Source organism: Amphiprion ocellaris, chromosome 16 (genome assembly GCF_022539595.1).
Source record: "Amphiprion ocellaris isolate individual 3 ecotype Okinawa chromosome 16, ASM2253959v1, whole genome shotgun sequence".
NCBI classification, from domain to species: Eukaryota; Metazoa; Chordata; class Actinopteri; family Pomacentridae; genus Amphiprion; species Amphiprion ocellaris.
In genome coordinates, this window is record NC_072781.1 from 17,964,534 (window position 1) to 17,980,715 (window position 16,182).

The following is a 16,182-nucleotide window of genomic DNA, read 5'->3' on the forward strand; positions in this document are numbered from 1 at the left end:
ACCACCAGTTTTTATTGGCGGTGGCACAATGTCCACTTAATTTTTTTTTAATTTTTTGGCACATCATTGTAGGTCAAAGAGTTATTTTTTGATCAGTCCCTTTCATCATTTGCTTATGGAGGCAAGACACATACAGAAGTACACAAAGAGTCATATACAGTTTATTAAACTTTGTAATGCAAACTTCACTTGATTAAAATCTGGAATAGTGTCTTAAGTTATGTTTTTTTATTAGCTGATAAAACTCATCAGATATTTACAATTAAAATCACGAGTACATATAAAACACTCAAGACATTCACCTAGCTAAGACATCACATTGTGACCATCCAGCCTTTTGTTCCTTTCTATTGGCTGCAGGTTCTGGGACTAAGGTCTTGTATTGTTCAGTGGTTTGTACCACATTTTTCAAAATTTCTTCAAAGTAGGTTTCATCCCAGCAGTCTTTAGAAATTTATACAAAAGCTTCTAAATCTACACCTTAACCTAAATCATACATAATTTAATCTACAAAAACATGCACAGATTCATTATTTACAAATAAAAACGGATGTATTTTTGTACTATCTATATCATCTTTTCAATGATCGTAACACAAAATTGCTACAAAATCTGTGTGAACATTTTTTGCTCTACTTGGCTGTATGCGGCTGTAAGGGTTGATCATGCTGTTAAAATGCTTGTGTGTGGGAAGAACAGCTGTAGAAAAATGGTTCCATAAAAAAAGCTCTTCCAGAAAAATGACATTTACTGGACAGTGAAATTCTGTTCACTATCCTGTTTACTTTTTGCCTTCTATATTTATATTTTATTGTACTATTTGACACTTCGATTCATGTATCTATCTATCTTATTGTTTCGATCTGGAACAGGTGCTCAATACATTTCACTGTGTGGTATAATGTGTATAATTGTGTTTGTGACAAATAAAGGTCTTGAACTTGGATATAACTCTAATATGAGTACTTCTCTATTGGTGCCATCCCTCGGCTCTGTCCTTGGGTACCACTACCTTCTGCATCTTCCACTGCACCCACAGAAGTATTGATTTGTTTTTGTCTGTACCTCCAACTTTGCTATGTGCCACGTTGTTGCTTTTCTAGTTTAAAATTAATATTATTTTTGAATAATTTGCAATTATTAGTTGCTTCCTAGCTGCTCAAATTTTAATCTATTTGTAATATACATTGCTTTAAAACAGTGGTTCTCAAGTTTTTAATTTTTTTCTGTCGGGCTCCCCTTCGGAGGACAAAAAACTTCCGCGCCCCCTCAATAACTTTGGGTATGTGTATATGTATATATATATATATATATATGTGTGTGTGTGTGTGTGTGTGTGTGTATATATGTATATGTATGTATGTATGTATGTATGTATGTATGTATGTATGTGATTCCATTTTGTTGTTTTTCACAGTAAAGATCAGGGGTGTCAAACTCATTTTAGTCCAGGGACCACATAAATCCAATCTGATCTCCAGTGGGCCCCACCAGTAAAATCACAGCATAATAACCTATAAATAACCACAACTCCAACTTTCCCCCTTTGTTTTAGTTTTTTTTAAAAAAGTACATTCTGAAAATGTTCACATTTAATGAACTATCTTTTTTACAAAACATTATGAATCTGAAATTTCTTAAGGAAAACAAGTTCAATTTCAACAGTAGCCTATTATGCCTCAGTTCATCATTTATAAATGCACTGTAACTGCCAGATCACAGTTTATCCACAAAAATACAAAACATTCAGTCACAGGTATCTGGAACTGAACAATCTAGTATTTTAATTCATGATCAAAACAACTTGTCAAGATCTAGAAGTTATTTTAAATTTACAGTTTTACAAATTTACAATTTACAGTTAATGTCGTAATTTTCATCCTTTGTAAAGTCGTCCCGCGGGCCGAAATGGACCGTCTGGTGGGCCGGCTTTGGCCCGCGGGCGGTATGTTTGACATCGTTGGTAAAAATAATTGGAGTAGATGAGCCGAGTATGTGACGTGATCAAATGCGCTGGTGTTCCTAACGATGCGTTCTTCTGTTCTTGGGAGTCTGTACTTCCAAGGTCGAACGGCCAGCCCATATCGAGTCTATGGCATAGATATATATAGAAGACTGAAATTCAATTTGCATCAATGAATAAGTACCCTTAAATACTAAAAACGTAATCTGACAACACTTTGCTATTTATATTTACACTGTTATTTATATGTATATTTGTAAATAGACTGTTTTGCACTATTTTTTAAGATTTCTGCACTGAAAAGGAAAAGCTTTCCAATTTCGTTATACACTGTATAATGACATTAAAGCATATTCTATTCTTCAAAGGGTGTTAAGCAAACAATATTTTCATTATACCTGAGTATATTTTCAGACTCTCACAAAGATCCTCAGTCAGTAGGTTCTTCTCTCTCAGAACCTTCAGTAAGGCCGTTATAGTGGTCTTTGCCCTCCGTTCTCGCACCTGCGCATTTCTTTTCTTCTTCTCCAGGCTCAACACTCTGGCTGCAGCCTCACTGAACCTGGCCTTCAAAACAGATGGAGAACTGGGCAACGAATAGTTGTGGTCCTAGTAGAAACAGGGATGAAAAATATGTGATTGGCAACCAATTTCATAGCCATTCATAGATCCCACTGCCAGCATCATGTGTAGAGACCAAGCCCATAATCCTCTCACCTTTTTGGGACTTATCAAGTACAAATACTCACAAGGTCAACATTAGGCTGAGGTTCCTTTTTGATGGCATACTGAGAGGTGTGTAGGCTCTCCATAGCTTGCCTTGAGGTTGCTGTGGTCCTTGTTGCTTTAGGCTAAAGAAAAAAGAAATATAGATTTAGATAGTTCTTCATTAATCCCACAGGGGAATATATATACATACATGTGTGTGTGTCTGTGTGTGTGTGCACAAGCACAGATGACGCCCTAACACTTAGACGTGTAAAGCTAAAAGAAAAAAAGATTTTAGCATCTCACAGCATTGTAGTTGATTCTGAATGATAGATCTAAAAATCATTAAGCATGACAAAAATTATTTTAAATATTTAGACATACATATAATTGACATACAATGAGCATATACAGATGTGGTCAAAAGTTTACATACACTTGTAAAGAACATAATGTCACGGCTCTCTTGAGTTTCAAGTTATTTCTACAACTCTGATTTTTCTCTGATAGAGTGATTGGAACAGATACTTCTTTGTCACAAAAAACATTCATGAAGTTTGGTTCTTTTATGACTTTATTACGGGTTAACAGAAAAAGTGACCAAATCTGCTGGGTCAAAAATATACATACAGCAGCATGAATTAGCAGTTTTGGTGACTTAGAAAGTTGTGTCAATGAAATGAGCTTCATAGCATGGCCTCTTAACTTCTTGTGAGTGATTATGAGTGACTACAGCTGGTGACTTCTCTGAGGCCATTTAAATAGGGCTCAGTGGATACAAACGCCCACAAAGGCTACAATGGGAAAGTCAAAGGAGCTCAGCACGGATCTGAAAAAGTAAATCATTGACTTGAATAAGTCAGGAAAGTCACTAGGAGCCATTTCAAAGCAGCTGCAGGTCCCAAGAGCAACAGTGCAAACAATTGTAAGTATAAAGTGCATGGCACTGTTCTGTCACTGCCACGATCAGGAAGAAAATGCAAGCAAATCACCTGCTGCTGAGAGAAAATTGGTCAGGAGGGTGAAGAGTCAACCGAGAACCACCAAAAAGCAGATCTGCCAAGAATTAGAAGCTGCTGGAACACAGGTGTCAGTGTCCACAGTCAAGCGTGTTTTGCATCGCCATGGACTGAGAGGCTGCCGTGCAAGAAAGAAGCCCTTGCTCCAAAAGTGGCACCTTAAGGCTCAACTGAAGTTTGTTGCTGATCACCTGGACAAAGATAAGACCTTCTGGAGGAAAGTTCTGTGGTCAGACGAAACAAAAATCGAGCTGTTTGGCCACAATGCCCAACAATATGTTTGGAGGAGAAAAGGTGAGGCCTTAAACCCCAAGAACACCATCCCTACCGTCAAGCACGGTGGTGGTAGTATTATACTGTGGGGCTGTTTTTCTGCCAATGGAACTGGTGCTTTACAGAGAGTAAATGGGATAATGAAGAAGGAGGATTACCTTCAAATTCTTCAAGATAACCTAAAATCATCAGCCTGAATGTTGGGTCTTGGGCGCAGTTGGGTGTTCCAACAGGACAATGACCCCAAACACACATCAAAAGTGGTAATGGAATGGCTAAATCAGGCTAGAATTAAGGTTTTAGAATGGCCTTCCCAAAGTCCTGACTTAAATCCCACTGAGAACATGTGGACAATGCTGAAGAAATAAGTCCATGCCAGAAAGCCGACAAATTTAACTGAACTGCACCAATTCTGTCAAAAGGAGTGGTCAAAGATTCAACCAGAAGCTTGTGGATGGCTACCAAAAGCGCCTAATTGAAGTGAAAATGGCCAAGGGACATTTAACCAAATATTAGCATTGCTGTATGTATATTTTTGACCCAGCAGATTTGGCCACTTTTTCTGTTAACCCATAATAAGGTCATAAAAGAAGCAAACTTCATGAATGTTTTTTGTGACAAAGAAGTATCTGTTCCAATCACTCTATCAGAGAAAAATCAGAGTTGTAGAAATAACTGGAAACTCAAGAGAGCCGTGACATTATGTTCTTTACAAGTGTATGTAAACTTTTGACCACAACTGTAAATGCTAATAGCATGAAAGCAGGGTACAAACACAAGTAGGGTGAAAAATAAGTGCACTGGGTCGCAGTGGGTCATCTATAAAGTAACAGAAAAAGTGTAAATTCTCATGAAAATAATGAAACTCAATAAAACTGAGTTGCTGCATCCTTGTAAATAATGCACCTACTTTTCCAAGATGAGCCGGGAAGTTAAACACTGATGGAATGACACCAGGTCTAAGCCGGCAAATCTGCCCAGCCCTGTCAAACTCATCAGGTTTAAAATGATTACTGCAGAGAACCGACTCATCATTTGCAGCAAACCCCTCTCTCCTCAGAGCTACTTCCCACTTCCGCCTCCGCCCATAGTCTCTGGGAAACCTACACGGAGCAAGTAAAGTAGACAGAGAAGTAAATAAGTCTGTACACAACAACAATATTGAAAAAGAAATCATGCTAATAAATTAAGGACAAAGCACCGAATTAGCCAATATACTGGAGACCAAAGCTATTTAATTTTGTAAGTATAACCTTGTTTAGTAACATTTCAATTATTTGAGAGCAGTCCTAAAGAATTGCCTGTAATCCCAATCATAAAATGGGTTTGGAGGAAGAACATAGATGACAATCTGGATTTATATGAATTAGGCTTTATTACTACTACTGGTAGTATTGATGGTAGTGATAGTAATGTGACTACTACTAGTAGTAGTGGTAGTACACTAACTACTGCTGCTGATACTGGTGTTCCAGTTTAACTGGTGATCAGGTTAACTGGCGATAGTTGCCGTCTCCAGATGTTTCGTCTGCAGATTCGTCACGATCAGACCTGGATTTACGTGAAATAAAGATACCAGATAAAGAAGACCGCTGAAAAACGTCGGCATCACTACTTAATAAAGTCTATATCCATGTAAATATCACCTACAGACAGTAAAAAGAACTGTGCGGGCCGAAATTAAAAAAAAAACGTATTTTTCAAGTACGATGAGAGGATTCAAAACCACGTAATCCAGCGATAAAATTACGAGACCATCGTTTTACTCAATGTGCTACGATCAGCTTGACGAGCATTCTGCTTCATCCATATAGATCACTGCCATCCTGCCAGGTGTTTAACACCTGGTGATTGTTCAGGAAACACGCCCATGTCAACTGGGGATAGTCACAACTTAACACAGGCTGCCTGGTTAAGAACGAGTCAGAAAACTATTTATTGTCTCACCAAGAAAACCCACAACATGAAAGCACGTCCACTGCTGTGTTATGTGTTAGTTTGTGTGTTCAGTGGAACAGATCCAGAGCAGAACTTCTGGTTTAACTCGGGTTTGTTCTCAGAAACACTCAGACCCTCAGCAGCCTCCCATCAGAACAACACGCAGCACAAAATTAGCTTGATTTGCTAAAATGCATTGGAACAAACTGAGATCACGTTGTTTAAACTACTCAATCAGAAAACAATAAGAACACGTTCAGTCATCCATGTCCTAACCGTCATTTCAGAGCACATTAACCACTGACAATATTTTTTTTAAAAAAGGAAGTAAAGGGATCCGACCTGGTCAAAACAAAGAATAGATTTGTGTGATTTGTGTCTTCCCAAACACCCTGGCTGGTTTAGAAATGGCAGAAGCTACTTTTAATGATGTCGCAGAGGAAGACTAGAGTGAATTGTGGTGTTTGACAGTATTTGATTTAATGACATGTTCCTAATCCACCTTTGAGTACATATGGGCTCTATATATATGAATATGGCAGCACAATATCTTCAGTGTCCAGCAGGAATATCTGCAGCTGTAACGTTCAAATGTGACTGTAGTCTACTTCAATACATCCAATGGGTGCTCATGGCTCACTGTGTAGAACGAATAAACCATTGTCTGTTTTGACCAGATCGAATCCCTTTACTTCCCTTTAAAAAAAAAAAATATTGTCAGCGGTTAAAGTGCTCTGAAATGACGGTTAGGACGTGGATGACTGAACGAGTTTTCATTGTTTTCTGAGTGACTAGTTTAAACAAGGTGGTCTCAGTTTGTTCCGATGCATTTTAGCAAATCAAGCTGATGTTGAGGCTGCTGAGGCTCTGAGTGTTTCTGAGAACAAACCCGAGTTAAGCTCGAAGTTCTGCTCTGGATCTGTTCCACTGAACTCACAAACTAACACACAACACGGGAGTGGACGTGCTTTCATGTTGTGTGTTTTCTTGGTGAGACAATAAATAGTTTTCTGACTCGTTCTTAACCAGGCAGTCTGTGTTCAGTTGTGACTATCCCCAGTTGACATGGGCGTGTTTCCTGAACGATCACCAGGTGTTCAACACCTGACAGGATGACAAAGATCTATGTAGATAAAGCGAAATGCTTGTCGAGCTGATCGGTAGCACAATAAGTAAAACGGTGGTCTCGTAGTTTTATCGCTGGATTACGTGGTTTCGAATCCTCTCACCATACTTGAAAAATATGTGCTTTTTTACTTCGGCCCGCACGTTTCTTTTTACTGTCTGTAGGTTATATTTACATGGATATAGACTTTATTAAGTAGTGATGCCGACGTTTTTCGGCGAGGTCTTCTTTATCTGATATCTTTATTTCACGTAAATCCAGATCTGATCGTGACGAATCTGCGGACGAAACATCTGGAGACGGAAACTATCGCCAGTTAATCCGATCACAAGTTAAACTGGAACACCGGCACTGCTACTACAACTTGTAGTACTATTACAAATGCTGATACTACTTCTATGACTCTAACTAAGCTGTTTATACTACTACTGCTTGTACTTTTAGTATTACTACTACTGCTTGTACAACTATACTACAGCTACTATTAATCGTCTGGTATTTGGTTGTCAAGCTGCTAGCTCGCGTTACTGTTTTGCTAGTGGCTAACTAGTTAGCTCTCATAGACTGGACGCTCTCAACAAGATTTAATAATGAAAAAAGAGCCAAAAACTATTCTTACCTATGAAAAGTTATTCCACGTTTCCTTGTCTCAATCGTCCGACGTACCGTGCAATTGTATGCAGCACAATGAGCCGGCATACTTATTGTTTCCGTTTTCGCGTCGTATACGTCAACTGAATGCACTGACACTTTACCCCCACTAGCTTAGCCTCGCCGTAGGCGCGCAGCTCGAAGGGGCGTCTATGGGCCAGCGCAATTTCAGTATTGTTGTACGCCGCGAAAAACGGGTCGATGTTAAAACAATAGTTCAGCTAATTAGTTCCATATAGACGGACCTTTTCCTCCCAGTCGCCCGCGCCCCCCTTGACATGCCTCTGCGCCAGCTCCCCCGGCGGGGCGCGCCCCACTATTTGAGAAACACTGCTTTGAAATAAAGTAAAACATTTTTTGGTCATTCATTTGTTCATCTCTATTGTGTCTGTAGATGTGTGTAGTGGTTTGGTGGAAGTATTTTGCAACAACACACAAAATTTTGTTTATAAAACAAAAATAAAATCATTCAGTGTGATATAAATGTCAAATGGTAACTGCCGATGTGGTGTATTTTTACACTGCGTTCCTGTGCCTGTGCTTTCCGCGTTCTCTCATAAAAAACTACCGTACTATTTCTGCGTACGTAAGTCAGCTCATATCGACAGCAACGTCTCCTGATTTCCCACGTACCTTCCTTCGTGAATCGCTCGGTGTCGGCGCTTCCCAAACAACGTGGGCTGTGGATGTGGCAGTGAAGCACCGCCAGTCCTCTGACTGACTACGTGTCCCCCCCCCTTTGCTGTGCGCTCAAAAGTGTAGCTCTGGTTGTTGTTTTGGGTGTCCACATTTTCAGGTAAGGAGTCCATTTGCAGTTCTTACCGTCCTTTATGTTGAAAAGAGTCGTTGAGAGTGTTAGCTAAAAGTAGCTAAAGCTAGTAGCTAAACACTAGCTAGCTCCAGGGAAGTTTTGACAGCAGCAGCTGCACTGAACACGTAGCTAATGTAGTCTGATGAACTAACTTTTAAAGCACGGTGGATTCATATATGTTTGTTTATGTAAATAGCACCTAGCCTCCGGACTTGTAGCGGGCAGTGTTTCTGAGCTAACTTCATGCTAACAATCTTTACTGGGTCAGTGTGTCAAGTTCAAGTAACACTCAGTGCTCATGATGGAAAGCTTTCCAGTGAGAATGGAAGTGAATAAGGAACAAAGGACAGAAAGCAGAAGCCTTTGGGCCTTTTTGTGCCCTTATCTTAAAGATTTATGTGTGGTTGTAGTGGAAATGTATGTATGCTTGTATGAATGAATGGATGCATGTATGTATGTGTAGTTTTATGATGTACTGTTTGTCTGCATGAACACAAATTCTGCTCATATTCAGGTGTTAGATGTTAGCATGAATATTACATTTAACTCAACCTTGTGTTTGTTATGATATTTTATGTATTTTATATTTGAAGTTTGAATTATTGATGACATACTATACTCTGTGTCTGTTAGGGCTGAACAATTAACCAAAGCATTATTGAATTTCCAGTGTGGCCAGTCATAATATCTAAATCACAAGAGATGCAAGTATTTCATTAGTTTGTTATTATTATTTTGAAGTGCTCAAATGTGTCATTAAATACCATCATAAATGAAGCATTGTGGTACTACAGAGATGCCCCAGCCTACAAATCAATATTTTCCAGATATAAGAGAAATAGCTTATTTGGTTCAGAATGCAGCAAAAATCACATCTTCATTTTAATATTTGTTTCAGTTGAAAAGAAGTGTAAAAAGGACCATTCCCTCTAAATTTGTGAGTCAAAATAACTCCTAAATTATTATTTTTTTCATATTGTTCAGTCCGAATGTCTATTATATCTAATAGCTGCTTATCTCAGATGAGGTTATTCCACTGTTAGAGTAACCTGACCCTGGTTTGTGTGTTCATCATGGTGATTTCCAGGTGTCAGTACCATGTTTGCCAGGCTGGCCTTGTGCTCTCGCCTGCCATCCAGAACCCGGCAGTCCAATGTCTGTTCAGTCTCCATCAGAGCTTTTTCCCAGGTTAAATGTAAGTAACCAACCTTCATCATACCTGAAATAGAATCTCTGTCATGATTATAGTACTCTTTATTGCGTACCAATGTGTATAAAATTGTAAATTTGTTACTCTGCAGTCTCGCCCCCACGTCCCCATGGCAAGTCTTTTGCTCACCGCAGTGAGTTGAAGCAGGCCAAACGCATTGTAGTAAAGCTGGGCAGTGCTGTGGTTACACGAGATGAGTGCGGTCTGGCACTGGGACGACTGGCCTCAATAGTAGAGCAGGTAATATTGTTGATACAAAAAGAGAAGAACTGTGCAAGAATGAGCATAGTATTAAATCATCTCAAGGCGGACTTAGAATCTCGCAGATTTGAGGAGTAACCACGACTGTGAAAGAGAAAGATGACTGTTACTGTCTTTGTGTTCTGTCAGGTGGCCATGCTGCAGAATGAAGGCAGGGAGATGATGATTGTTACCAGTGGTGCTGTGGCATTTGGAAAGCAGCGACTGAGACATGAGATACTGTTGTCTCAGAGTGTCAGACAGGCCTTACATTCTGGACAGAACCAGCTCAAGGAAATGGTAAATAATAAATCTGTAACACAGTGAATATAGGTCCACTCTGTTATCAACATTTATATCTTATAGTATATTTTGAACACATGTATACCATATTTGTTTAAATATTATATAAGTGTTTTGCCAAATTTTGGTCCAAGGCTTGTTAACTTTAGTGAAATCTCTCTGTTTTTCAGTCAGTTCCAGTTTTGGAAGCAAGAGCATGTGCCGCTGCAGGACAGAGTGGTTTGATGGCGTTGTACGAAGCTATGTTTACTCAGTACAGCACCTGCACTGCACAAGTATGTACTTGATTTCACAGAGTAAAATGCTGACTGCCACTGACATAAATGCCAATTAATTCTGCACATTTCTGTCCACTTCTGTAGATTCTGGTCACCAACCTGGATTTTCATGATGAGCAGAAGCGTCGCAACCTGAACAGCACGCTACATGAGCTTCTGAGGATGAACATAGTTCCTATCATCAACACCAATGATGCTGTCGTTCCGCCCCCTGTTCCCAACAGTGATCTGCAGGGGGTAAATGTGGGTACTGTGTGATGGGCATGCTGGGAATTCAATGTGTGGTGCAGAAGTGTGATGGTGGATTGCTTAAAGCATTCATAAATGAAACAAGTGTGTTTCATTTTGCTTCCATTTCCATCCTCATTATCGTTTCACTTCTTGGACATATGCTTTTATTTTTAAATGTTCTCATACAGTGCGACAGCCTCTTTTTTGCTATTTATTTGTGCACACACCTGCTTGTGCCATTGCCTTTTTAAATGAGGTGAACATACTATTTGTTTTCCAAGTGAATAGGACTGGGAGTCTGATTTACATGGTAGCAACTAATACTCTGCAGTATAATGTTTTTGTTTGGCTTAATGAAATATCTGTTGCATTTCAGGTAATAAGCATCAAAGATAATGACAGCTTGGCTGCACGACTGGCTGTTGAAATGAAAGCAGACCTTCTTATTGCCCTGTCTGATGTCGAAGGTAAAGATATCTGTATATATACACAAAAAGAAACTGCAACTAGTCATATTTTTGAAGGAGTAACCAATAAATGTGTTGTAATTTTCCATGCTAGAACATTGTTTCATTAATCATAGTTATTATCTGTAGTATTAGCATAAGTATTGCTATTCATGTCAAACTAGAAAGGCCATCTTTGAACAGAGGAGGGGGCCTGAGACACCACTTGTCTCCCACTTACAACGCCATTCTTAGAGCCCTCCCAAGGAGGTGCAGCCATCTGTCCCACCTGCAGTCAGGTGACCCCCAACCACCCTCCTAGAGGGCTGGGAGGGGTAACGACCGCCCATCAAAGGCTAACGACTCCTAACGAGTCTATTGGTTTCGGGTCTTTGTCCACTTGTTTTTGCCACCACCCTCCTGGTGGATAAATATCTGGTACTCCCCACCAGGCTTTCAGAACTGAAGAAGCCTCTTGGATGAGAGGTGAAACGTTTTCGACTCACACGAGGTTAGTCCAGTTGCCATAACTTATGCTTGCTTGAGACATAAGTATTGCTAAGACGCCATCTCTGAGTGAGTCATATGTTAATGAATATAGAAAATTTTATAATCTTTTGATCAGGTTTTCTTAATCAAAAGAGATCCATATCAGTGTGACCTTTTTGGCTCAATGAAGGATTACAAAGAAAACTTCTATATATCCCGCAGGCTTATATGACAGTCCCCCAGGAACAGATGATGCCAAGCTCATTGATATATTCTATCCTGGAGACCAGCAGTCAATCACGTACGGGACTAAGTCTAGAGTTGGTATTGGCGGAATGGAAGCAAAGGTCAGTGTGACATACGGGGTATTTTCTCAATATGTAAACGGACAGAGTCATGAAAACATTTCACTATATTCAATCATGTTGTGTGAATCAGGTGAAAGCAGCCCTGTGGGCACTACAGGGTGGGACGTCTGTCGTCATCGCCAACGGCACACATCCTAAAGTCACAGGTCACGTCATCACAGACATTGTGGAAGGGAAGAAAGTTGGCACCTTCTTCTCTGAAGTGAAACCTGCAGGTACTGGGTAAAACCATCTAGAAAGAACACTCATGTTGGATTGCATCGTTTTTATATTTGATGTGCGTATTGTTCACGCAACCAGGTCCATCTGTGGAGCAGCAGACAGAAATGGCCCGGCATGCCGGCAGAACTCTGGCCTCCCTGCTGCCAGAACAGGTGAGCTTCTTGTTAATTCAGTATGGTCTGTCAAAATTAAGCAGCAGTTAAATACAACAGCAATAACTGTTTCCTTAAAAAAAATCACCAAAATCCCACTACTTACACCACTTATCAGAGCCATAAACTGTAAAAACAGAAAAAATCATTGGGTTTTTAACTAAATGTGTGTCCGGTATGGAAAGGGTCGTTTAAAATGCTCTGGGTCTTATTGAGACAGAAGGAACGGTACAATACTTCCAGGGCAAGGTAGGGTAGAGGGCAGCTGATTATATTCTGGACATAGGAAAAATAATGCTTTTCATTACAGGGTGGAAGGAATTGTCAAATTCATCAAGTTTTACCTTGTACCTGAATTTTTTTTCTGTGTTAATTATATTACAATATGTATGTATGTTTTTCCAGAGAGAAGAGATCATCTGTCATCTTGCTGAGCTGCTTACAGAGAAGAAAGATGAGATTCTCAGTGCCAACAGGAAAGACATGGAGATGGCAACAGCATCAGGTACAGAGGCACAGAGAAAATGCTCTAATACCCTGTTTGTCAGCATTGTTTGCCATTTATCTTAAAGGTTTATAAATGCATTTAATTGTAAGTTGGCAGAAGTCATTCTATATGCCTAGTGTCGCAAGGCACCATGGAATAATGAGTAGGTTCACATCTTTCACTGTTTTAAAGCTCTCACTTCTGCTTTTCAATGTCTACGTTTGCAGAAAGCAAAAATTTGTCCTACATATGGATCTATGGAGTATTGCATTGTTAGTGTTTTGATTCATTGTTTTTTTTGTAGGTCGTTTCTCCCAGGCTCTGATCAACCGCCTGAGTCTGTCTACTGCTAAGTTGAACAGCCTTGCAATCGGCCTGCGTCAACTCGCTGTGTCCTCCAGGGACAGTGTGGGGAGGGTGCTGAGGAGGACCAGGGTGGCAAACAACCTAGAGCTGGAACAGATCACTGTCCCCATTGGTGTCCTGCTGGTCATCTTTGAGTCACGTCCTGATTGTCTCCCACAGGTTCGGACCCACCCAGCGCTCATTTCTGAGAGCTTATTATTTGATGGCAACTCATATTTTACAGATTTAGGATTTCTAAAAAATAAAACTCTTGTATCAAACATTGTGTTACAGGTGTCAGCGCTAGCCATTGCTAGTGGAAATGCTTTGCTCCTGAAGGGTGGTAAAGAAGCTTCCAACACCAATAAAATTCTACATCAACTCACTCAGGAAGCACTTTCAATTCATGGAGTTTCAGATGCCATTCAGTTGGTGAGACCAAAAAAATTCATTATTTGTGTATACTTTTCCCATTATTATAGAAGTATTTCTATTTATTGTGATAAAGTAAGATTTACTTTGCTCCTTTTTTAGGTGAGCACACGTGAGGAGGTTGAGGATCTGTGCAGACTAGACAAGATGATTGACCTGATCATTCCCAGGGGTTCATCCCAGCTGGTCCGGAACATCCAAAGGGCAGCTAAGGGCGTTCCTGTGTTGGGCCACAGTGAGGGCGTCTGCCACGTCTACATAGACAGCGATGCCAGCATAGACAAGGCTATTGATGTTGGTATGTCTTCATTCCATGTAGTTGTAAAGGTTGTTTTTTTTTTTTTTTTTTGCTATGGGTTGGGCAAGGTGAACTGGATAAAATTGTTGTTTTTATATCTTCTGTCAGAGAGCATCGAGCAGTTGGAGCTATTTTAGTTTTATGTGATGGCAGACATTTTTTTTTGCTGTAATCCATAACTGTTGAGTTACAATACAACGTATGTTTCATTCTAGTTAGAGACTCCAAATGTGACTACCCCGCTGCCTGCAACGCCATGGAGACCCTCCTGATTCACAGAGATTTACTGCGGACTCCAATATTTGACCAAATCATTGATATGCTGAGAAATGAACAAGTAAGAAACATTATATTCATCATTTGGGGCATAATGTCTGTGTAGTTTCTCATTCATCCAGGTCATGGTTATCCAAAGTTGTTTAAATCAATCCAACTGGACTTTAAGAAAGTTCCTTGAAGACGTTTCACCTCTCATCCAAGAGGCTTCTTCAGTTCTGGTGGTGGTTGATATTGCCTCAGCTTATAACCTCTGTGAGGTGTGGTCAGTGCTATTCACATTCCGACGATCATTGCCAAGGCCCACCTGACTCCTCAACGATGGTCGTTGGGAGCCAGGGAAATGACAAAGGGGGTCGTTGAAATGCACATTAAACAACTTTGGACATTTGAGGCATAGTATTACACATATAATTTTAGTGTATTATCAGGTGTTTTTTACATTTTGAATAAGGTCTAGAAATAGAAACTGAGTAAAAATTTTGTGGCATTATTCTTTTAACAAATCACTGACTTTTGCTTTCAGGTAAAGATTCATGCAGGCCCACGGTTTGCATCTTATTTAACTTTTAGCCCATCTGAGGTGAAGTCTCTGAGGACAGAGTATGGGGACCTGGAGTGCTGCATTGAGGTGGTAGACAGCTTGCAGGAGGCTGTGGACCACATCCACAAATACGGCAGCTCCCACACTGATGTCATTGTTACAGAGAATGAAGATACAGCCGAGCAGTTTCTGCAGCAGGTAGACAGTGCCTGTGTCTTCTGGAACTCCAGCTCTCGCTTTGCTGATGGCTATCGCTTTGGCTTAGGTATGTACACTATCCAGCATTGTATTACATTTTAGTGCTATCTGCTAAAATTATGAGGACAAACATATTATTTTAAGTGAATCTAACAAACCTCTCACTTTCCTACAAATGAGCTCACACTGAACTTGGTTTATGGCACTTATCCGGGTTGTTTTCTCCTGACTAGATCCTTGCTTGTATTGTATCTACTCTCAGATGTATGTTGCTTTGGATAAAAGCATCTGCTAAATGAAACTGTAGAATTGTAGGTAGAAAATTTTATTTCTCGCTGCTTTTTTGCAGGAGCTGAGGTTGGAATCAGCACGGCACGGATACATGCCAGAGGTCCAGTTGGTTTGGAGGGACTTCTCACCACCAAATGGGTTCTTCGAGGTGAAGGACACACTGTGGCTGACTTCTCAGAGCAAGGCAGCATGAAATATCTTCATGAAAACATCCCTGTCCCCCATGGGAGTTTTAATTAGGTTGCCAAAAAAAGCCATCAACAGAAGTCAAAGTAACAGTTGTCTACCCTGAGTTCATTTAACAGTTTAAGTATGTCAGTGGCTTGTCAACCTATTAGTCGCTGCTTCATTACCTGTGTCACTCCACTAAGTCCCTGGTTTTGTGAACCTGTGAGTCAACCAGGGAATGTGTTTTTAAGGCACACTTCGATCCCCTGAGACAGTGACTGGTTGTTAAATAACTGCTGAGAGGAAAATGTATTGTGCTAAAATGAAAAAAAGCAAATTTCCTTATACATTATTGACAGTGTAACAGGCGAAACATAACATGGACAAAGCTCTTTCCACTGTAAGGTCTTTTTTTTTTTTTTTTTTTATAACACCAGAAAAAAGAAATCATTGCCCCAGCTGTGATTTTCTAATTTATTTTTCTACATACAAACTCTCCCTTGGAGTTTTTGTAAGTTACTGCAAGTGCTGTTTGTGCTGGATCTTGGTTCAGATTTCCTTTGCTGTTCTTCCTCTTTGCACAGATAATTTAATAAATTTGCTGTACAGTTCTTTAATAATGAGTTTGTGTTTTATCTGTCACATCCTTAATATTGAAAAACCCTCATCATACTTTCATTGTTTTACAATTGCATTTAGTGTATTGTCTGATTTC

The 16,182-nt window shown here is 39.9% G+C and overlaps 2 protein-coding genes across 4 annotated transcripts; one reads left to right on the plus strand and one right to left on the minus strand.

Moving 5' to 3' along the window:
- Positions 1–139: 139 nt before the first annotated feature.
- LOC111571803 (THAP domain-containing protein 6-like) lies at positions 140–7,966 on the minus strand. The gene is made up of 5 exons (XM_023275160.3): positions 7,647–7,966; positions 4,874–5,066; positions 2,713–2,814; positions 2,362–2,572; positions 140–2,090 (listed from the first exon to the last, which is right to left on the minus strand). The coding sequence occupies exons 1-5, from the start codon at positions 7,724–7,726 to the stop codon at positions 2,023–2,025; spliced, it is 654 nt and encodes a 217-aa protein (XP_023130928.1). The 5' UTR covers positions 7,727–7,966; the 3' UTR covers positions 140–2,022.
- A 351-nt stretch (positions 7,967–8,317) lies between these two features.
- Positions 8,318–16,087, plus strand: LOC111571793 (delta-1-pyrroline-5-carboxylate synthase-like). Of its 3 annotated transcripts, none has more exons than XM_023275147.3 (18): positions 8,331–8,474; positions 9,388–9,426; positions 9,577–9,684; positions 9,791–9,939; positions 10,090–10,239; positions 10,413–10,517; positions 10,605–10,757; positions 11,128–11,218; positions 11,909–12,033; positions 12,125–12,269; positions 12,355–12,428; positions 12,834–12,933; positions 13,220–13,440; positions 13,555–13,692; positions 13,795–13,990; positions 14,206–14,327; positions 14,793–15,075; positions 15,358–16,087. In XM_023275147.3, exons 3-18 carry the CDS (start codon positions 9,588–9,590, stop codon positions 15,537–15,539), a joined length of 2,331 nt encoding a protein of 776 aa, XP_023130915.1. In that variant the 5' UTR covers positions 8,331–8,474; positions 9,388–9,426; positions 9,577–9,587; the 3' UTR covers positions 15,540–16,087. The 3 variants fall into 3 exon arrangements, with proteins under 3 accessions (XP_023130913.1, XP_023130915.1, XP_023130912.1); XM_023275144.3 differs by having other exon boundaries at positions 8,332–8,474; positions 10,605–10,763; XM_023275145.3 differs by lacking the exon at positions 9,388–9,426 and having other exon boundaries at positions 8,318–8,474; positions 10,605–10,763.
- Positions 16,088–16,182: the final 95 nt, after the last annotated feature.